The sequence below is a fragment of the Harpia harpyja genome, chromosome 2 (assembly GCF_026419915.1).
Source record: "Harpia harpyja isolate bHarHar1 chromosome 2, bHarHar1 primary haplotype, whole genome shotgun sequence".
NCBI classification, from domain to species: Eukaryota; Metazoa; Chordata; class Aves; order Accipitriformes; family Accipitridae; genus Harpia; species Harpia harpyja.
In genome coordinates, this window is record NC_068941.1 from 41056502 (window position 1) to 41079103 (window position 22602).

The following is a 22602-nucleotide window of genomic DNA, read 5'->3' on the forward strand; positions in this document are numbered from 1 at the left end:
AAGGGAGGGTGGGTGTCAATCACTGCAATCCTTTGCTTTATTTCTACTAACATGACTGTGCAATTCTCTCTGAGCTCTTACTATGTCTGAGAATAGCATGAGTATCCAGAGCAGGGATGTATACATGCCAACACCCACCATGATCTCAGAGAATCAGACAGAAAGGTTTGTCACCTGATGCTGCCTTCCAAGCCATGATATGCAATGGAGGGCTGGCTACTTGTTTCATTGATCTCTTGGGACAGAAAATAGAAAAGAAAGCGGGTTTTGATTAGAGAAAAGGAGCCTTAGGATTACCCCTCCCATTGAAAATAATGTGAGCTACCTCTTTGTCTGATTTCCCTTCTCTAAAGATGCAAGTATGTTGTTACAGGCGGGGGAAAGTGTTTGGTTTCCTTTCTTCAGTATTAGACACTGTTGCGCATAACCTATACGTGAAGTCTACAGGCATAAACAAAGTGGTCACAAGCTGGATGGCGAGTCAGAGAAATGCGTAAGCAAGAAAAAGTAGAGGGCTGTTTTCTCTTCAGTGAGCATGTGGTTGTTTTTCAAATTTTGACATATTTAAGTGTTTCCTATCAAATCAAACGTGAACACAAGCATAATAACTGCCACCTGGAAGAACTGTAATGCAGAAGTCTAGACCTGCCTGTACTTAGGGGAGCAGTAAATTTTGTTGTTGTTGTTGTTTATTTTTATATCACATAGACCATTTCCTATATGCATTAACTAAGTTGTTGAAATCCTAAATGTGACCATCTTTACAGCTTCTGCTCCTAAATCAGGTTTCCTTATCTGATGCAACAATGTATACTAGTTATTTTTCATCTATTGTGCATAAGGATCTCATTAATCATTCAGATTTGTATCTTAATGTTTGTCCTATTTGTTAGTCTTCAAAGTACAGTGGATCAGATTTGGGCAGTTACTATACTGGTAGAAATTTGTAATTTTAATATTGCTGCATGACATGCTTTTAAAGAAAGTAAGCTAATGCAATGAGATTGACACTGTGTTCAAAAACTATACAAAAGTATCTGGACATGAAACAGGAGGGCAGTTATATCTTAATACACAAACTTGTAAGTTGTTTTGGTGACAAACACTCTTAAGCTACCTAACGTGGAATAAATGCAATAAACCATCTACAGGCAGAGTCCCACTATGAGTAGTGTTCACTATTATGAAGTAACTTCATACACAGATAGATTGTAGGTGTGAGAATATATTACTCTCCCAACTAAGCAGAGCGTGAAGCGGAACTGCTGAAACTCAGTGCAAAGTGAACTTCAGCTTCTGGTGCTACTATTTTTACTGAAACAGGCTCTGCTTCAGTTCCTCTTTTACCAGAGAAGAAGGCCTTGCTGCAGCCACGCAGCTATGCACTGGAAACTGAGGCTCCAACATGTTTCTGGTGCAGATATTTTGTTTATTTTAAAATGCACTGCAAAAACACAAAGACCATCACAGTCTTATTAAAGTCTTGTGATGGTTGTAGTTGTACTGGAGTCTCCCTAAATTAGACTAAATGCATTTAAAAGTATATTTTTTCCATATTGGCTATGTCACTTTGTAGGTGTGACTGGCTCCTGTAAACTAATAGTTGGGAAGGAAGCTTCAGTTGCTGAAGACTAAGTTACACAAGTAATAGGACTGTAACAACTGTAGGCTACTGGCATTTTTGACAGAGGTTAAGTCTATGTAGTACACATTAACTAACTTTAAGTACTGCTAAGGAGAATAATGCCAAAGCAACAGAGTGCATGCTTCTTAGACTCCCACAGGCTTTCCCAGGCAGGCAGGGACTTTCCCAGCTGCTCATTATTGTATGCATACTTAGGTTCAAGTGTGTTTCAGCACTGATTCAATACCAGTCTCATGCAAAATATTTTCAATGGGAAACAAAGACATGGACAGTCTGAGTGATTTCAGTCACTTCAGTGTTGTGTTCTTTATTCTAAATGTCTGTTGAAATCAGTGAGGCAAAAATTAATAGGAAAGAAATACTTGAAAAGCTCTGAGCTGAGATGCTAACATGAACATAAAATGATTGAATCATACAGCAGAACTGGTTTAGAAGAGAAGTTAAAGAGAACATAATGGTAAAGTAGTATTGTGTATGATTATACTATATGTACTTAGGTATTTTGTGTGTTCAGGGTTAGGAGTGTGTGTGTGTAAAGGTAGAGAGTGACGTGAAGTTAAAATCCTCAATGAGCTGTTCTACCTGTGACTTCGTTAGACGCTTCACCTGTATATATGTTTCCATGACGAACATGTCATCACTGTTCCTAACTCTGTAAGTATAGCTGAAGAGCCTGCTTCACAATGTCTGTATTGCAATTTTATGCCACTGTGAAAGTCCACCAACAGTAAAGCTGTCTGTCGTGGTTTAACCCCAGCCAGCAACTAAGCACCACGCAGCTGCTCACTCACTTCCCCCCCACCCAGTGGGATGGGGGAGGGAATCGGGGGAAAAAAAAAAGTAAACCTCCTGGGTTGAGATAAGAACAATTTAATAGAACAGAAAAGAAGAAACTAATAATGATAATGTTAACACTAATAAAATGACAATAGTAATAATAAAAGGATTGGAATATGCAAGTGATGCACAATGCAATTGCTCACCACCCGCCGATTGATGCCCAGTTAGTCCCCGAGCGACGATCCCCCCACCCCCATTCCCCCCAGTTCATATACTAGATGTGACATCACATGGTATGGAATACCCTGTTAGCCACTTTGGGTCAGCTGCCCTGGCTGTGTCCCCTCCCAGCTTCTTGTGCCCCTCCAGCCTTCTTGCTGGCTGGGCATGAGAAGCTGAAAAATCCTTGACTTTAGACTAAACACCACTTCGCAACAACTGAAAATATCAGTGTTATCAACATTCTTCTCATACCAACTCAAAAACATAGCATTATACCAGCTACTAGGAAGACAATTAACTCTACCCCAGCTGAAACCAGGACACTGTCATAGATCAAGCTGATTTTATATCCCTTACTAAAACAGTTTCTGTAAATTGTATCAAGGTTTCATCCTTTAGTGTTTAACAGACCTGTCAAATCAGGGGGTATGATGCTTCAGAGTCCGAGGAGCAATTGTCAAGAGATGAAGTATTGATCATGACAGTTATTATTGATATCACTGCTATTAAGAAGCTCAATTACCAAAAATTGGATTTCAATCTACAGGTGGCTTAGGGCACTCATCAGCTGATGAAGATGGAAAAGCTAAGAAGCTGCTTGTGTGCTTAAATTCTGCCTGACATACCTGTGTAATCCCCATTATTTGTTTAACATTTCCTTAAAACTCACATTGCTTTTTAAGGACTGGCCCTTTCTGAGATGCCTAACTTTATAAAAAATATTGAATAGGGAGGTCAGGGGTGGAAATCATGTCACACTAGTTTTCTCAGGTTTGCAGGGAAGCCTGTGGTAGGGGAAAGGAAGTGAGCTGAAGCACCATAAGCCCCAGTTTTAGCACCTTAACCACAAGACAAGCTTTCTCTCTAATTAGGCATGTGCATGAGTAACTTGATGAATGGGGGCCTTGGATTCCCTCAGTAAACCCTCTGTATCATTACTTCAGCTAGGTAAGGGGAGTGACTTTATTCTCCTACCTAGTCCATTATTAGACAGTTTGAAAACTCAAAGCCTTTTCCTTAAAAGCTTTAACCTGGTAAAAACTGACCGCAGCATCAGTATGCATACACAGAAAATAAAATACAAGTTGTTTTTTCTTCCTGCATAAAAGCTGTTCTCCACCTGACCAAAAGCCATGGCTCACTGCTCTCCACAGAGGTTCAGTTGTTTTGCTAGATGTAAACTTTTAAGAGTATGTCATGACTCCCAGTTGTTACCCGAGAAAGATGATGTCTTAACCACTACAGTTCCAAAACTGCTGTCTTTCTGACAAGCTATTCACACTCTATGTTCAACAGCGTCTTTGCTTCCACTGAACAAGCACAATCATCTGGGCAACAACCAAGGCTGCAATGAGAACAAGAGCCATCTCCATATGCATTGCTTCACAGCCATGGTGCTTTGCATGCATCTTCCAATGTTGCAACCTGAAAAGAAAATATGCATGCTATTTAAAAAAAAAAAAAAAGTCTAGATTGATTTTATATACCTAGAGGTGACAGTAAGCCCATGTATGAGAGACACTTTATGAGGAAATAGGTTAATGTTGCTATGCATGAAGATATAACATAACAAACTAGATGAGAATACTTGGTCTTTGTAACTGGAACTATTATCCTGAAAAAGGAAATGTAAAGTAATGGACGGAGAGTTGTCTTTTTTTCTTTTCTTTTTCTAGTGACTCAGTACTGAATGTAAATCTAGTCACAAACACATAGTGCCTATGAATTTTAAGCAGGCATTTCATAGTCACAGATCTGAGTCCCACATAATCTTTTAGCCCAAGGTAAATGCAGAATCAGAAGAGGGCTTAAAACCCTGTTTCACCTTCCTTCCCTATAAAGTGAGAACTGTAGCTGGCATTTATCTTCCTTCTAGAGTTAATGAAAGTTTCCTTGAGCCCTGAAGAAATGAGGGGATTGTTTTGGAGCTATAAATCAGCCTCCTTCATAACTAAAGCTGAGCGAGCTTCTATGTTAGATGGGAGCCTCATGCCCCTGTAGTAAGAATCTTGATCTTCATCTGAGCTTGACTCAAATTAACCTGGATGTTAGTTTTCCTCTGACCTGGAGCTTTCTGGGCCTACATTTCAGGACTCAACAGCACCTCCTGGCTTCTAGATCGGTGTATGTGCTGAGTGCACCCCAACTGCACCCTGAAATGAGGCTGAAAAGACAGACATGCACTGTCTCCCTTCACCTCCCATGCTGTGGTCCCTGTGGGGAGAAACATCATGCATATGGGCTGGAAGGGAGCTGCAGCATGTTCTGGTTGATGCCTGCCCTGCACGATTCACACATCAAGACCTTGTGTCATGGTGGCTGATGGGCCGCAGCTACTCTGTTCAGATACAGCCAGTGTTAAAACAGTTGGGATCCAGCTTTGAGCAAGCCCAAATCTATACGTTGCTGCTATTACGTGCTATCCCATGTTAGCCAAACTTTGAATCCAGCTAAAACTTTTGACTTTGCAGAAATCTAGATATAGGTTTAAAACACGTGGATCTTTCCCAGTCCTTCTTCAGAAGCAAAAGTGCAACAGTAGCCATGCTTTTTTCCATTTAAAAAGAAATGGCTACATGATGGATGGCGCACTCAGATGCCACAGCATTGAAGTGAGTACGCATACCAGTGTCAAATGTCTTTCTTCCCAGCTTTATGCAAGTACCACATCTTCCTTGCCAACAGCGTGCTTGCATGAAGTACCTCAAAGCAGCTCACCGGTGCGATGCACTCGGTGTCCCGCAGGCTGCAATCAAGGGTGCCCCTGACGGGCAGTGCATTGGTGCCGGGTGCACTGGCGGGGCAAGCCTACAGCTGGAGGTAGCGTAATTAATGTGCATCCTAAGAAAAGGGAAGGTGGCAACAGGGAGATAACAAGCTTTTCCTCTCGACCCCCACCCCCCAAGCAGGCATTAAAATGATGGTTAAAGGACCATTTCTTTATATTAGACTTGCAAGGACGGGAAGCATTATATTTATTGTTCCTAAAGGAAAACATTGTACTACAACAGCAGTTTCTGTAATGATTGCTGTAAAGCTGTTCCCTATTTCATTTTGCTGAGGAACTGATTAAACTGACAGAATAAAAAGTTCCAGTAAAACTTTTCAAGAAAAGAAAATTCTTTACTAACTACACTTCTGTGAACAAAATGTTAAAGGTTTCTGGTATTGCTATAAATGTACAATTCATTTAACAAAACATTTGCAAGCAGTATGTAAATTAACTTACTTCCATTGTTCCTCTGTTGATAATAAATCATTTTCCTGAAACACATTCAAAACAAGTATTATAACTTCACGGTGAACAACAGCCAGATGGTTTTTCTTCTTTTAACCCTCACCACCCCTTCCGTCCTGTGAGTTGCTGGACATGTTGGCAAGTTCCCTCTACCCCTCTTGCCTGGAAGCTGCTAAGAAACCTGCAGCTACGCTGAGGATGGCGGTCTCACAATTTCAATGGCTGCGATGTACGATGGGTGCAGCTGATGAATTCCCTCAGGGTGACTGACCAACAGGGACTATGGCGTGCTCTAGAGGCCTACAGTTACAGCATAACTTCGGGCGAAAGGGACCTTAGCAGTTATCTGGACCAACCTCCAGTGAAAACAGAGTGAAGGATATCAGGTTGCCTAGGGCTGAGTCCAGCTGAGTTATTAATATCTCCATGGATGGATATTTCGTTGTTCCTCAGGGCTTCCTGTGGCAGTGAATTCTCTTCTTCAATACATGGGGACAAAATCACTGCAACAAAATTAGCAAGCTGAGGTTTAAACGAAATATCTCCTAGACCTAATCAAAAAGGTCTAGGTTTGATCTTCCAGCTACTCTAATTAGGCAGCTGTACAGGTACATGATAAAGCCTGTGGAATAGCTTACACAAAAAAGGCTGAAAAGGGGAATTTGAAAGTATTCAATGAAGTGTAAAGGTAGTACTTCTTCTGGTTCCAAACTGGGTTCTATCAGAAAAGGTCATTATCAAAGATAGTGTTTAGTTCTTGTTTTTCCTTCAAAATCTTCCAGTTCTGTAAATAAGTCTTTAAATTTTCTATAAAAATTCTAAAATTCAAGGGGATAAATTTTTCTGATTTTTATGAATGTTTGCTGTTTTTCAGTTGAAATGTCCATGTTTGGTGGTGGTGGTTGTTGTTAATATAACTTGAAGTGTCAAGGTGCCACTTTATGCTGGGTTTTGCCATGTACATCCTAGCCCTATGGGTGATGCGTCCTTGCATTTTGCTCTGAGTACTGAGGGATTTGCTACAGTTTTACCATCCGCATTAAGTAACTGTGGCCATTTGTACTTTTCTAAGGGAGAAACAGGGAATGCAAGTCACCATTCACTTTGGGAAAGACATACAGTTTTAGAAGAATTTAAGTACCAAAAGGTGTAGCTGTACCTAGCAGAAACTTCAAACCCATTAGAGGCCCAGCTGCCACTCTCTGCTTCCTCAGCTCCTTTTGCTGTTTCTGTCAGAAAAAGTATGAGGCGAGTGGCTCCTGATCTCTCACCTTTGGAGGTCATAAGGATTGAATTGAGGGAATAAGGGAAAAAAAGAAAAAAGTGTTTACCATACTTTTGCAGAGTCAAGTAAAGGTGTTGACAGTCTAGTCTTAGTCAGCAAATACCATAAAACAGAGAGTTGCTTTTGTAGTTCATATGTATGCTAATGTACCTTTACAAAAGTATTGGACTACACATCTGCAAACTCTAGTCTCATTAGAGCTGAATTAAATTGCAACAATTACATTATATAGCTCAAAGTAGAGACGTGTTTCAGTTCACACTGCATTATTTATTTGTTTACCAGCTAGCAAGTAACAAAGAACTTGCAGATTCTGAAAAAGCATTCGTATCTTGCTAATTGAACCTGATTTCTGTTACTATGCAATAAAACTGTAAATGCACTTGGGATAGTTTAGATCCAACTTTTCTCAACAGTGCACACAGTAGCATTTTGACTGTAGCAAGCTAGGGGCCAGTTAAAAGGAAGGCTACTCAGCCTTAAAAACAAAATTAGTTTTATTTCAAAGACAGTAGACCATTTGCTAGTGTTTCATCATATTCTATTAGTATAATTCTTTCCAACTTACTAAAGTGAAGAACTTGTACAAAATACTGATTATTTTTGTTGTTGTTTTTATTTTTTTCCCCAACACATACTGATAATAACACTTCAAGTATCATCCTATCTGTGCCAGAATTTGGATGTGGAGGTGGTTGAAAAATGGAAACAGAATTACAGTCCATGCAGTGATTTTAACTTTATTTTGGATAACGCATAGCCACATGAATCCTTGCATCTCCAGACTTCCCTTTTTAACCTCTGACTGTTCTCCTCCTCCTCTATGGTGGTGGCAATGGCTTTGTGATGAGGGCTGCCCTGTACTAGGTGGGTGTGCCACATGAGGCAAAGACCAGAGGAGCAGGTGAAGGCTTGTTACAACAAGGCAGCTAGAATGGGCTTTGTCCATAGGGTGAAGAACTGGACAGGAGGGGCTAAGGAAAGTACCGTGGGATGGTGCTACTTGGCTGCTGCAGTTCATGGTGCAGGGGTTGGGAGAACGAAGAACAGAAGTAGTGTATACAAGGAAGCACAGTGGAGTGTGTTGATGGTGGCCATGGAGAAATACGATGCGTAGAGGCAAATACTACACAGCAGCACAGTGCTGTGTGTGCAGCAGTGGGTGCAGTAACCCTGAACAACCCTGGCCGTGAAGGTTGGGTACACAATGTAGGGGAGAGCACTGGGGGCTGCTGTGTGGCATGGGAGCAAAGGAGACTATTGTGGGTGCTGGCAATGGGGAGAGGAGAGCAAAGTCCTGCTTTAAGGTGTAGACAGACTAAGGAATATGAAAGTTTTATTTGACCCCCAGGAAAAGGACAATTAAAGGGTTTGGATGCAGCTAGGGACTGTAACATCAGTACATAATGGATGATCAGTGAATGTATGGCCATGGGCATGACCTTGCCCTTGTCTGTGTCCCCTCAGTAGTGGCAAACTGTGACCTGGCAAAAAAGTATTTGCTATAAATGCTAAACTCTTTTCTAAACACAGCATCTGTCAGCAGCAGACAGGGATAAAGACTAGATGCCATTTGTGGAGTCAGGGCCTCTCTTCTGGCTGCTGGGTATAAAAAGTACTTGATAATGAGGTGTAATCTAACATTATCCACCTAAAACTGGACAGAACAGGACAAGAAAATAATACTGGCTTAAAAGAATGGGCTTTTGTACGAGTAGAAGAACTATTTTCTTGTCACAGTCCAGGTGAATCCCTGTTTTTTTACACTGGGGTGAAATAAAAACTTCAGAGCAGACAAGCAGATGCCCTGATGTGCGCTTTAACTTCTTCAGTAGAGTGACTGAGAGTTTTGGGATTTTTTTAATCTTGAAAAAAATAATTTCTCCAAATACACCTGCATTGTTCATTATCATTGATCTCACCTTTATTGCAGTGTTGTGCTAATTTTCCAGCGTTTATTGTGTCTTGTTTTAAACTAGATTGCAAGGTCATTGAGGGAAGGCCCACGTGTTCTTATGTATGCTTTAACCACTAAGCACCCCAAAATTATGCCTGGGCTTTTTGATACTACTGCAGTCCTAACGAAGAGTAATTATGATTAATGCATAGAGTTGTACAGAGAGCTACCTTCTCACCCTGTGCCAGCTGTCGTAAAATTCTGCAAAAGCTGTACAAGGGCAGGGAAGGGTTGAAAGTTTCTTGATGGCTCCATTTTCCAAGAGGAAAGGCAGAAGGCATAGAGGCAAACAAGGGCCTGACAGCCTTGCTCCCCAGGAGCAGGCTGGCGGAGGTGTGCCCAACCCCACTGAGCTGGGCCAGGAGAGGCGGGCAATGCCAAGCCGACGAGCTGAGAAGCACGAATGGCCCTGTATTTTGGGGCAGGAGCACTGGGTTTAAGTGTAGAGGTGTGGGTTTGTCTCTGCTCCTTCCTGCGGAGGCCTGGGGAGCGTCTGGAGAGCTCTGGGGAGTGTCGCCTGCAGGGTGACACGGCTGAAAACGTGGCTCCTCATCACACGGCCAACACCACCTCTTACACATGCACCTGTATACACACACCGCCCCCCCCCCCCCGTATACACACACGGCTGCAGCCAAACACCCCTCATCGCCGCCAGCCCCTCTCCAGCTGCCCTCTTCCCTCCTCCTCCCTCCGACCTCGTTGCTGCACCTCCAGGACCCGCACTGCAGCCGTGGTGGTAGCCGTGCCCCAGCCGCAGGCAGGAAGGAAGGTGCCACCGCCGGGTGCCTGCCCGAGCCCACGGCTCTTCAGCGGCGGTGCTGGCGGGCGGCCATTTGGTGGCGGTGCGGCGGGGGGTACACAGAGCCCCAAGATGCCGGTGCTGGGGCGGGGGCGTGCGGGGCTGGCTCAGCTTTGCCCGCCTGTCCCTGATCCCCCAGCCTGAGTCATGGAAGCGTTCTGCAAAACACCTGGGGTTTTTCTCCCTCTGAGGTTCACTGGCGTGGCTGTGGCGGTAGCACTGCTCCGGGCCGGCCTCAGGAGCGGACAAGGCAGCACCCTGCTCCGTTCACCCCAACGCTCGGCTGGGCTTGTGCAGCCCAGACCGCCGCTGTTGGCCTCTCCCGCCTCCACTACCCATTTAAAACACAAGAGGGGACGTATGTGTCTTTATTACTCTCCCTGTTGGGTTTGCTCTGTGCGCCTGATGAGCGGCTGTGGGGAAGTGGCCTGTTTGTTAGAGATCCCTTGAGCAGGCTGCTCAAAGCCTCCCAAGGCAGCAGCAAATCGAGCTTTGTTATTGTTTGTTGTTGCCAGATAATTACTTAATTTTGTTATCTGATACATGAGACACCGAAATGGAGGTGGTCTGTGGTCTTCTGGCCCTTTCTGAGTCTGTTATTGAGGATCCTGAAAAGACGGCCGCCCACGCAAGTCCTGAACGGCCATGAAGCGCTTCATTTCTAAGCGGCAAGGTTGCCGAGGGTTTGTACGTGGTGCTTTACTTTTTGTGTGGTGCAGGTGGAGGTTTTTAGTGTGTCTCTGTTGTATGGGGGGAGAAATACCACTAGTTAGTCAGTACACGCTCACACGTAGCAGACGTCAGTCCTGCCGTGAAGGGAAGCAGGGGCTGACCCTGATCGTGTGACATGCTGTGCAGTAACCCAAGGGCAGCCCGGCTCTGCACCAGTTCAGAGCAGCCTGGGGCTTGGGTTTGCAACTGAGTGCCATTCAGGTATGGCAGCTTCACAGATTGCTCCCTGCTAGCTGGCTGACTCCCCAGCCGGAGTCTCCTGCCAGCAAGGCCTGCGCAGTCTTTGCCACAAAGTTCTCCCTGTGTGGCAGGGCTGTGTGCAGCCCCTAGAGTGTGCCTGAATAAATGCTACAGTAATATAATTAATTAATATCAGCCACTGGTGGGAAAGGCAGGCCTTTTCTAGGAAAGATAGTGGTACCTTTCCTAGCTATTTCCCTATGAGTAGATATATATCTGTATATTTAATATATATATTTTAATACAGTGGGTTGCATGTCATAATGTTATGCAGTTTCATTGTATTGCTTCCATACTGGCCATTTAACCCAGAATATGCATCAAAACCTTCACAATAAGCTTAAATCACTAAATGTTTTTCTGTTATAAAAGTAGTAGTTTTATATTTCTAAGTGCTCTTTAAAATGCAACAGCCGGATGTCTTTTTTTTGAAAGTTGGAAGGCTAAAGGGCATTTACCTCTGACAAAGCAGGAATATTCAAAGGAAAACTTGTATACGTTGTTATCCTACTTTTCCCCTTTTGTTCTTCAGTGTTTTAATAAATAGGGCTAAGCAGCCAAAATGAGACTAGGTGATAGAGGAATGTTTCTGCATAAACTAATAGTGCCCACACTCAGTACGCGCATACTGTACCTTTATAACACTTATCAAACAAGAGTCTCAGAGCACTTTGCAGAAATCTAATCGAAGGCAAGGAGCTGTGTAAGATAGCAGTTTGAATGATATGTGCAATTAACATTTGGGGCCCTGTTTTTCCATTTCAATCTCTTGACAACCAGGCAGCACTGTCAGTTGTTAGATTTACTCCACCATTCAACAGAACACAAAAAATACTTTAAAATTTATTCTTTGAGCTCCTCCCTAAAGACTGCTTTACTGGATTTGTCTATGTTTTTATAAACTTGATATGCTTCAAAGGCTTGCTTTGGCCTTACAAGGGAACAACTCTTTCTGGCTGACTAGGCTGGATTCTGGGACTCCTGGGAAGCAAAAAATAATGGATTTTTTTTCTTCTTGGAATTTTTGTGGGAATGTCAGAACTGCTGAAGCTCCAGAGCAGTTCTGTCAGACAATTTTGGCAAATTCTCAATGTGATAACTACAATACAATGCTGTACTGGAAAGGAAAACCCGTCAGGAAAATAATAGTAACTAGTATACTTTTTTTTACCTCATGATGCACGCAATTTACCAAGAATGTAAAATAACATAAAATATTCATTGGATACATTTATGATCAAAGAAAAAAGCAATACGGATAAAGCAAGATGGACATCAGCTGGTTTCACTATAAGCTTAAATCACTGAAAATTGTTCCCCTATACAGGCAATAAAATTTTGTTTTTCTAACTACCCCATAAAATACAAAAATGGGACCTCTTCTTGCAAAAGTTGAAAGGCTATTGCTTTTAATTGTCATTTGCACTGGTTAAAATTAAAAGTGCAAATTTCTATGCACTGAAACATGCATGCACACACTGTGCTCTGTGCATTGTCTATTTTATGTCCAGCCTCTGGATATTGTCAGATAAAAGAAGAACATTTTTATTTTGTGAAGGAGGGGCTCTTAAAAAGCACACCAGACAAGGGAGAAATAGTAAGTTAATCTGCCGTAAAGCAGGACATGAAAATGTGTTTCTCCTCATATCTGCAAAAGTTAGTGAAGCAAACCTCTTTACTTCAAATAATGAAAATCCAACAGCCAATCACCTTGTTGCCCCAATGATGTGACTGGTTTAGGGATAGAAAATTTTCCACAATAGCAATACAATTCTTCTTAGTCACTTTTAATATTTTAGCTATTAGGGTTCTCTTTTTCAATTTTTTTTTTTTTCCTGAAAGTCTAAAAATGCACATTTCATAAAACGAAAGCAGTGAGACCTTTATCATCCCAGGACCCCAGAATTCGGGCACCAGTAAAATGTTTCGAAAGACTGGTGGACTCATGGTAAAGGCAACACATGTGGACCTATCTTACACAACAGGCCTATCTGGCATCTGTCCCACTGTAGAAATGGGAAATAATTATCACAGAGAAGCAACGCTACTTTTGCTGCTCATGGTGTTTATGTTGTCTAAGGCATCACTGCTCCGGAATATTGTAGCGGAGAGCGGGAGAGTGCTGGGAAGGCTGATGGACAACATGGCCACTGGGAGCGGGGTGCCATGCGCTTGCAGACTTAAAATCTGGCAACTGAAGTAGCATGGAGCTGCCTTTCAGGGAAGCTCAGAAAGGAGTAGGATAGCTGAGGGCTAGAGAGAAAGCTGAAGCTAGGCAATAGGGTGCTGCACTAAGTAAAGAAGATAATGCAGCTGGGGAATAACAGGTATATTCCAGTCAGAGTACAGCAAAGAAATGAGTGATACACACGTACCCTTGCTGGAGTTGCTATCTGGTGTAGGAAGTATGCCTGAATGACACAGAGTTTGCTGAACCCAAGCCCTTTATGCCTGCTCGGCTTGTGGTTCAACATACTGTGTCTTTCACCTCGGCATGTAAAGCCTTAGTCTTGCTATCGCTCGCTGAAATGCAATGCTGCTCCCACCGAAGTCGACAGGGCAAATCGCGGGAGTGAAGCGATGCGGCTGCAAAAGCCTTTGTGGTGCGGGCCAGGAGCGCGCCAGCCCGTGGCGTACTGGGGAGGCAGCTGCTGAGCAGCATGGTGCGTATGAAAAGCAGCTTCCCCAGCTAAAACCTGACAACCGAAGCCAACCCGAGGCCTCTGGGCCACTGCCGTATGCCTTACGCCATGGGCCACATGCTGAAAACCATGCCACAAAGCAGTCGTGTGCGTGCTTTAGTCTTACTGAAATCAAAGGGAATTAAACACGTCTCCAAAGTTCAGCATGTGCTCCAGCACTCCTGGGTCTGGGAGGTGCACGGTCATCATGCTGTCGTGCTGCAGGGAGCTGCGTTTCTCTCTCTCAACAGCTTTGAGACAGCAGCAATCGAGTCAAAGGCTCACAGTACTTGCTGCTGCATTTTGGCGGTATTCGGAAGGGAGCACATTCCGTCTGAATGTGCGTTCGGTTTTGCACCTCTGAGCAGCAACTGCCCCAAAGCTCCCAAATTTTCAAAGAGTTACATGGGGATTTATCCAGCCAAATCCCATTATAATCAATAGGAGCCGGGTGAATAATTACACTGCGGTTCTTTGTAAATAACAGCGAATGTTGCCACTTATTGCTGATTATGGTGCTGACTTTTTGTAGATATAGATCCACGCGTCTATGGGGAACTGCACTTAGACCACCAGGTTATTTCACATATTGGTATAGTTTCCATGTTTACTGTGCATATCACTTCAAAGAACTGAGGTTGATGACTTCTGGTCCACTGTGTTAGCAGTCCGTCTCCTCTCCATCTCCTGTTGTTTCCTTTCACAATCTGAGTAACAAAAAATGGTGGTGTAAATAGAACTCCAACAAAGAGGTCTGTTGAGCCTGTAATGCTCCCCTGAAAGGAGGCTGTCTAGGGGATGAATGGAACAGCCTCAGCCTAGCAGTAGCGGGGAAATAGATGACTTGGCATTGGACAGTAGCAGCCAGCAGGGTGCATATGCCTAGTGTAGTGGCAAATAATGGTTAAGCTAGTCAGTTGAAGGGCTAAATGAGAGTACATTGTCTAACCCTGTAACCGTAACTAAATTGTAACCTGAAAAGAGTTTATAAACATCTGGCTGCTAGCCCATCTCTAAAGCTTAATAGCTAAATCTGAGGTGAAGAATTTTTTAAGGCTGCCAATTATTACTTGGAAGTATTACCATCTTAAGCAGATTAATTGCATTTCAGGATTGTAGAGTGTATTAAATTGTGGTTTGAGCATCTCTGCTGAGTTTTCCCATTAAATTAGTTTGCGCAAGATCAACGTTTATGATTGATGCTATTTCCATTTGGAAATAGACACTCATTTGGAAACTCATTTTGGTTTCATGACATCTTGCTGCTGATTTTACAGCTTTGCTCAGTATTTCATACAGAATTCTAGTCTGGTGGTACACCTTAACTTCACTGATTATTATATTCATGTCTTTATCCAGGTGTTCATCTGTTTAAGCTTGAATGGAGTAAGTGACACATCTGTATCTTTTGATTGCTCAAAAAATTAGCGGTGCAGGACCATGCTTCCCTGGACGGTCCTATTTTATTTAAATATTGCTATTCAGTGACAATGAAAAGCATATACTGGTTAGACTAATAAGCATGTGACCTCCTCTGCAGACTAGCTTTTCAATCTTTTTATAGCTCCCATTATTAATAGGACAGCATCTATGGGCTCCGCATTTGTGTTGCAAATACTTACAATAGTTGGAATCATTTTCTAATTACTTAAACAATGCACTGTAGCAGCACCAATTGAAATTCCTGTAGGCTACAGGCTTGCTAATTGTTTCCTTTAGTAAACCTAATTTGTAGGGCTGTGCGAATAGTTGCTGGGTTTAAAGTATTTTGGCAGCTGAACTGAAAAAAATGTTATGGACTGAATGGAAACTTCATTTCTTTAGAATTGTCAGCACAGCAACAAGGATTGATTTGAGGTTATAGAAGCATTTTTTAACACCCGGCAAACTGTTTCATTTGGTTTTCAGGTACATTTAATAAAAGCAAAGGACTGGATCGTAAACATGAGAGGGAAGTAGTCCCAGATCTCCCGTTTTATCTACTGGTTGAGTGAGTAGGGCAATTTACCTGGGATGTTAACAACTTAAATTCAAGACTCCAGACTGCTTCAATCTTTTAGTAAGGTTCGCCTAACACTCAGATGAAAGTCTTAACACTGGAAATGAAGTATTCTGGGATGGAGCTCTGTTTCTTTCCTAGGATGCCTAGATTAAAAAATAACTCCAATGCATCAAGCAAGCAAAATCAGAACTTGTGGGTCAGGTTTCTTGTGCTGGATCTTCTCCGTTTATGAGTCTGATGTGGGGCCATGGCACACATCTACAGGGGCAAGAGAGAGGCTGAGGATCAGAGATAGGCTCTGACCCCTCTTCTTCATGTTCTCCTGCTGCTGTGCAAAGTGAGTAACCTAGTCATCAGGCCATAAGCTTATTCTTTCTCTATCTGATTTATTCTGTAATTTTCTACAATTTGGAAAAGCTTCAGTAGCAAAAGTTGAGAGTGAAACACCCAGCATACTCCCCATTCAAGTGTGTAGCTACCAAAATCTCTGGTTACTGGTTAAGCTCTTCATCTGAACTGGGGCACAGAGCATAGAGGGGACGAGAGGACAGCTTTAAACCCGGATCTCCCACAGCCTAGGCAAGTGTTTGCCATATTGTCTCATGTATCTATTTGAGTATGCATGAGTAAATATAGATAATGCCAGTGACTGTGCAAGTTTGCTACCCAAACTGGAATATTTAATTTCAGTAATGTCCACTCCCAACCTTGGAAATGAAAAAGAAACAGCACTAGGTGAATTTCCCCAATTTATTTGCGTCATCCTAACCAATAAACCATTTAATGAAAAAAAAGTTCAGCCAGCTGTACTTGGTTAAAGGAACTTCTCATAGTGCGAAAATTGTCAAAGATCTTGGGTTTTCCATTTATCTGAAATTGCTATCAATACTGTAACTTTTATAACACTTTGTGAAGAGGCTCTTGCACTGGAAAATCTCTGAGCTATATTGTCCATTTGGGGAAACTTTTTAAAAAAAAAAAAAAACTTGCAGAAGACTTTCTATTCTTTGTTGTTTTCTAGTATTTTTACTGGGTTTGGAGTAAACCCAGCTACTAACAAGGTCTTATTTTTCAGTCTTTCTGAAGACTATGCATTTTTCATAGTCCTCAGGTTTTCTTCCTGTTCTTTAACATACTTATATTTTAGCAATCTCAGTTAAGAACCTTTGGTTTTTTTCTCCCCTCTATTTTTTCCAGGAGCAAATAAGGTTTACTCAAAGACACATCTGCTATGTCTTTGTTGCTTTACTCTGAATGCCTCCACAGGAAAGTAAAATACAAAAAGAAGGCTCTTTGCCAGGCACAGACCTAAGTGTATGCAAACTTTGGTCATTCAGGTTCTCGAGGTCAAGTCTAGCGAATCTAACTCTTCCCAAAGATGAGTATTTTCTTCTCCCCACCCCTTGCTTTCTTCCCCATCTGCAACCTCCCTGCTAGCTGTAGCATTTATACTGTAACACTGAGAATGAGCATGAAATGTCAAAGTAACAGTTCCCTTCTGAGTTTAAGCTAGTGGCAGATGGCTATGAGGACTCTGCCCCAAACTGGGGGTTTGCTGTGACCTGTTGTATCCCTATCTCTAAAGATAAACTTGAGGAACCAGCCCTCCTCTGCCTTCCCAGGGATCTTCACTCTTATCTCTAGTCATTGCTCACCAACACTTTTAGCTGTCAAAACCCTCTCTGCTGCCCTAGCAACAAGCATCCAGGCTCTTTTCCAGCTGACATAAGCTTCCTGCCACCTCCTGATGACAAGTGCTTCCAACATTTCCAGCTGTCAGACTTTCAGCATCTGCTCCACATGTCACCAGGCTGACTTCACTGAACCTCAGGCAGCTTTGCACTCAGCCAGTTGCCTGATGCTATACGGTGAGAATGACTTCACCCTGACCACAGTCACTTGTCCACCTCTTTATGTGCTGAAACAGTGACAATCAGGGTTGCTGTGTTTTCTTCCAGATAGCTGCTGCTATTGCATTTATATACAAGTACGTGTTTCATTCAGACTTAGTCAGCTATTGTATTAATACTATTTTAGAGCAGTAGCTTCAGTAGGGCTCCATTAAATCTCAGAATGCTTCTCTTCTAATTGGAGTTTGAGCAGGAGTGACTCTTCTGAATTGTCGGTGTCCTAAATTTATATATAGCATGACATTTAGAAAATAAATATTCTTACTGTTAGAGAGTCAGACTCTTCAAAAGTAGTCAATACTGGATTTACTCTGCTTCTGTTAATGTATATAGAATTTTACCACTGATTTCCCTAGGACCAGCTCTAGGTCATCATTTCACACTTCATAAAATCTACCTAGAATGTGTGTTGGTACCAAATTCCCTGGCAAATCTTGTCCTTTTATTTTTTTTTTTTTTTTAAAGCTCTGTTTCTGCACCATCCTTTCAGTAGTGTGTCAGAAATGGAATACATCAGCCAGATGAGAATCTCCCACTGAAGTAGATTATGCCATTACAGTATCCACCAGCACCTTTTTCTTATCTCTTTTTCGAGTGCTGCTGTGTGTGAAGTTTTCCACAAGCTCTTTTAGATACTTTTTCTCCTTCAGAGGATCAAAGATAGAATGAGTGTGGGAGACAGGCAAGCAGAAGAGCCCAGTTGGCAAACGCAGCAAGCCTGGGCCTCAGGTGCTCAGCCTTATCAAGATTACCGTAAGGCTGAAAAGGTGTATTTTTCATGTCCAAGCTACAAGCGTGCTGAGCCCTGCCCTGCAGATGGTCATTAGGCTGCCATCCGAAGGGATCCAGCCTGCTGCACTCCTGCCCTGTAGGAGCTCAAAGGGCTGGAGCAGCACCCCAGCCCTTGCTCCTTGCCTGCTACGAGGCGCAGGTCACTGGGGGACCCTTTCATGTGCTGCAGGGAAAGGCTATACCAAGACAAAGTTGATACTGCAAGCTCTTCAATAGCCCTCACCAACTTCCCTTGGTGCTGGGCAAGCCACAGCAGCAAATTGAAACTGAGCCTGCTGTTAACATACTTGTTTCTTTGCAAACGTCTGGGCTGAGGGCCCATTTTTAGGATGCGCTTTGTGTGACCTACCTGCCATCTGCTCCCCATGTATCAGATGGTGCAGCTATGGGACTAGGTGGGTCTTCTGCTCGGCTGCTGAACTCACCACAAACCACTCATCGTATTTAGTTGTTTTCATTCAGGGTTCATTTGGGGTTGAGTAAAAGAGCTGACCTGATGCACTGTCTGCCTCATGTGGTGGAGGAAGGTGGTGGGAGCACACAGCTGGCGGGGGTGGGGTGCAGAAAATGGAGCCTCTGTGGAGCAGCTCACATTTAGATACAATATGCCCACATTAAGTGTAGTTATTGCTAGGTGAACTTCACCCTAAGCTAGGTTGTGGCACTCTACTAGCAGAGGAGATGTGCTATATTGTAATCCATGTTCTAGATGTCTCCAGTGATCCTTTTGAGTTTCATATGGGAGAAAATGCAGTGTCTCTTTCATCTTCCATTTTGAGAAATCTCATTAAATAATAGACCCTTTATGAACTATAACTATATATCACTATATTGCTGACTTTTGTATTACTCCTTGCTATGTGCTAGTTAGTTGCAGCAGTTGCAAGGCAAGTCTTAACAGTTAATGTAGTTTCCTGCTGTATTGTGTTGTAGAAAACAGTATTATTTCATACAAATCTTTTCTTGTTCATCTACTTAATGTAACAGTACAAAGTTGAAAAGGATGCTAATCCTCCCAGCAAGCTTAGTTCTGGATTGAGGGACTGATGTCCATGCACTGTTTTTTCGTGAAGGTAGAGCTAGCTTTAAAATTCCTGAGTTACCTTATGAATGTATAAAGTCTGTTTCTGTGGGGAAGCCAGGATGTCTTATTTCAGTTCTCCCAGTAAGTATCATTTGACTAGAATATGAGGAAACAAAAGGGTTAAGACAATTTTAACATTTCACATGTGTGGGACAGATTATGGTACTACTACTTGCTAATATTTTCAACAGTCTAGATCCCATTTCCAAAATCCCTGGGTGCCAAGTACATTAAACTCTCCAAGGATATATGTGTTGCAGCCAAATTTTGAAATACATGTGGGTACCTCAAGCAACAGATAAGCATCTGTAAGCATCTAACAGGATTTTAAATATGCCTTCTTACGTTGCTTCCAACAAAATTAATTTTTTGTCTTTTCGTTGTGTAAGTTACTTAAAGGTCAAAACCTAAGAATACTTTGGAAATTGATCTTACGCTTTAGTTTCATAGACTCCTTTGAAAATCCATGCTATATTTAAAAATCCACATTGTGTGAAAAAAAAACCCACCATTCATACCACTGGGATGATTGCAGTGCTACAGATCACAGGATGTAAATGAGACTACTGAAAATTTTTCCCATATTGAAGAATCCAGCGTCTGAAGGAAACAGGCTGTGTGAAGCTATAAGATTATCTTCAAAATCATTTTCTTCCCTTATTGAAAACAAATTATTAAACCTCCTAATTCTTAAATTAGAGTGTATTTTCTTGTCTTGCCTGATTATTTTTGGGGGGGGAGTTGCCCTAGTTTCTGAAACTCTACCTCTCCAAACACTTTTACCTTACCTATTACAATTAAGCTATTGTTTTGCTTAGGAAAGTGGCCTGACTTAATTCAGGTTTCTGCCTCAGAGTAAACCGAAATGATTAATAGCTCTGTGTGTGCCTAATGATGTGAGCCCTGCAGCCACCAAAGCACCTGTCTCAGTGTGTAACCAGCCAGGGTTTGCTATTGTGCATGGCTGGAGATTCACAAAACAAAAAAAGGCAATTAGACAATGTTAGGGATTTGAAGCAAACTAACAATACAGGGAAATTGCCAGGGAAGGATTAGTTATCTCTTGCCTGATAAAAGCAGGTATCAATGGAAAACTCCTAAATTGGTCTTCCACAGTGGCTCCGTATGGAAAGTTTAATGTCTAGTGAAGACTGCCAGGGTTCAGCTCTGAAAACAAAGATCTGGAAGTTGAAAGTGTGCTTAAATTAGCATTTCTGCTACCCTTTCAGATCACTCCTCAATCTGCTGCTAGTTTTGGCTGTGCCTCTAATGACAACCTGTTGCGCCCAAACAGAAAATTCTCTGCCATTTTAGCATCACCTTTGTGGATTGAAAATTACTCCAAAAGGATGATCTGCAGCATTTGGGTGTTGAAAGATCTGCATTAATAGTATTGCCTTATTGTGGGTCTTAGAAGGTATACATGCTCTTTCTTGGGTCTGTTCTGTAAGACACTAAGCATACCTCCTAATCTGTGCTGGTCTTTCTGGCCAGACAGCTTCTCTGTGCGTGCAGTAATTGGTTTTGAAGTTTGCTCCATCAGCTGCTTCGCAGTGCAGCTTTCCACGTTGGTTGGTTATTTTGATCAGTCGTGAGAGCGATGGGCTGGCTGGCTGATTGCTGAGGTGTTCCTCCTGGCTGGGTGACAGGCTTGCCGGCTGACCTCGGCCAACTGGCTTTAACTCCGGTGGGGGATAGCGGCTCATATTTTCCAAGGCATCTAGGTGATTTAGGAGCCCACGGCTCACCCTGAAGGGGGTTGATGCGTTTGGAAAATGTTACCCTATTAAACTCACCCCAAAGGGATATAGTGTAGGCTAATTTATGTTTGTAAAACAGCTTGGGGTCTTGGATTCCTGTGACGTGAGTATCTTGCACTCTCCTCTTCGTACAGAGGCAAACAAGACCCATTCCTGTGGCTATTTCATCAGACAGTTAGGCTGTACTGAACCTACATCTGCTGATAAGAAAGCAACTTTTAGATAAATCATACAGGCATGTCTCTGAAGCCTAGAAATAAGAACTTCTGGCTCCAATAACAAAAGCCTGGGCTGCCTGACCTAAGGAAAGCCGCCTACAGCTCTGGTAGCAATCAATCCATCGCCCTTCCTCTGGTATTGCCAACTGGGGGGCACGTCAGGAGGGCTCACGGGGCTGGTAGGTTTGGTGAGGATGGCAGCAGGCCACAGGAGCAGCAAAAAAGGAGCTGCCCTGCTGACTGCACAGGGGTCGCTCATGCCCCAGCACGCACCTGGGGGACGATGAGACCGTCCATTCTTGAGTCACGGTGGCTCCGCTCTTGGCTGATGCCCTCGATGGCTGAAGAGAGGTAGCGAGACATCCAAGAGAAGGTTGAGCGAGGCGCACCATGGCCCCAGAGGGGGGAACACAGGGTTATAACAACGGGGCTGAGATACGCGGGAGACCTGGCCGTGCAGGGGAAGGTGTGCTTTATCTGTGTGTTCTTCATGCCTGCTATATTCTTTAAATATCTTTATAATCTCCTGCTGCAGAATAGGAATAGTGGCCGTGCCTGAGGCGACCAGCATGTGACTGTGGTGCTTCTTGTGGCATCTAACTGCCCTCCTGTCCTCACAGAAAATCATTAATTAAATTTAAATGCCTCTTGCTGAATTTCCCGCATGGGTCTTTTTATGTCTTAAGCTGGTCATTAGGATTTTTGTGGCTTGTGTGTAGTTATACTGCATGAGTTCTTTAATAAACCATACCGAGGGCGAAAGTGTCTGTATGAGAGGGACGAGAGAGAGGCTGAGTGGCTTCTCTGTGGGTGTCTGAAGTGAATGAGAAGTGAGGGAGAAAAGAAAGGATTAAGAAGTAATTAAAGAATAGAGAGAACGCTAAATAAGGAAGAAAGGAAAAGACTGCAAGGAACGTTTCTGATGGGTTTTAAATTTGAATTTGGGGAGTCATTTTTTTTACACACTCAGGGAAGAAGATGTTGGAGGGAGCCTTGGTTACCGTTACGCTTTCATATTATAATCTAAGTGCTGCCTTGATTATACACCATTCTGATTGCTGCGGCCTAGTGATTAGAGCATAAAACTTGGAGGCAAAAAATATGCTGCTTTTCATGACTGTAAAGGACTTGCTGGGTGGTTTTGAATGAGTTATTTCACTTCACTGTGCCTCATTTTCCTGATCTGCAAAACAGGGATATTAATGCCTATTTTTGTGAAGGCAGTCTGAGAAACTTAAATGGAAACTTCTGTAT

The 22602-nt window shown here is 42.8% G+C and overlaps 1 protein-coding gene across 1 annotated transcript in view; it reads right to left on the reverse strand.

Moving 5' to 3' along the window:
• Positions 1-21840, reverse strand: part of RNF175 (ring finger protein 175) — a 32238-nt gene extending 10398 nt beyond the window's left edge. Inside the window, 3 exon segments of the mRNA XM_052781005.1 lie at positions 3928-4072; positions 5877-5911; positions 21622-21840. Of these exon segments, the coding sequence (XP_052636965.1) occupies positions 3928-4072; positions 5877-5911; positions 21622-21840 (399 nt within the window).
• Between the last annotated feature and the right edge of the window lie 762 nt (positions 21841-22602).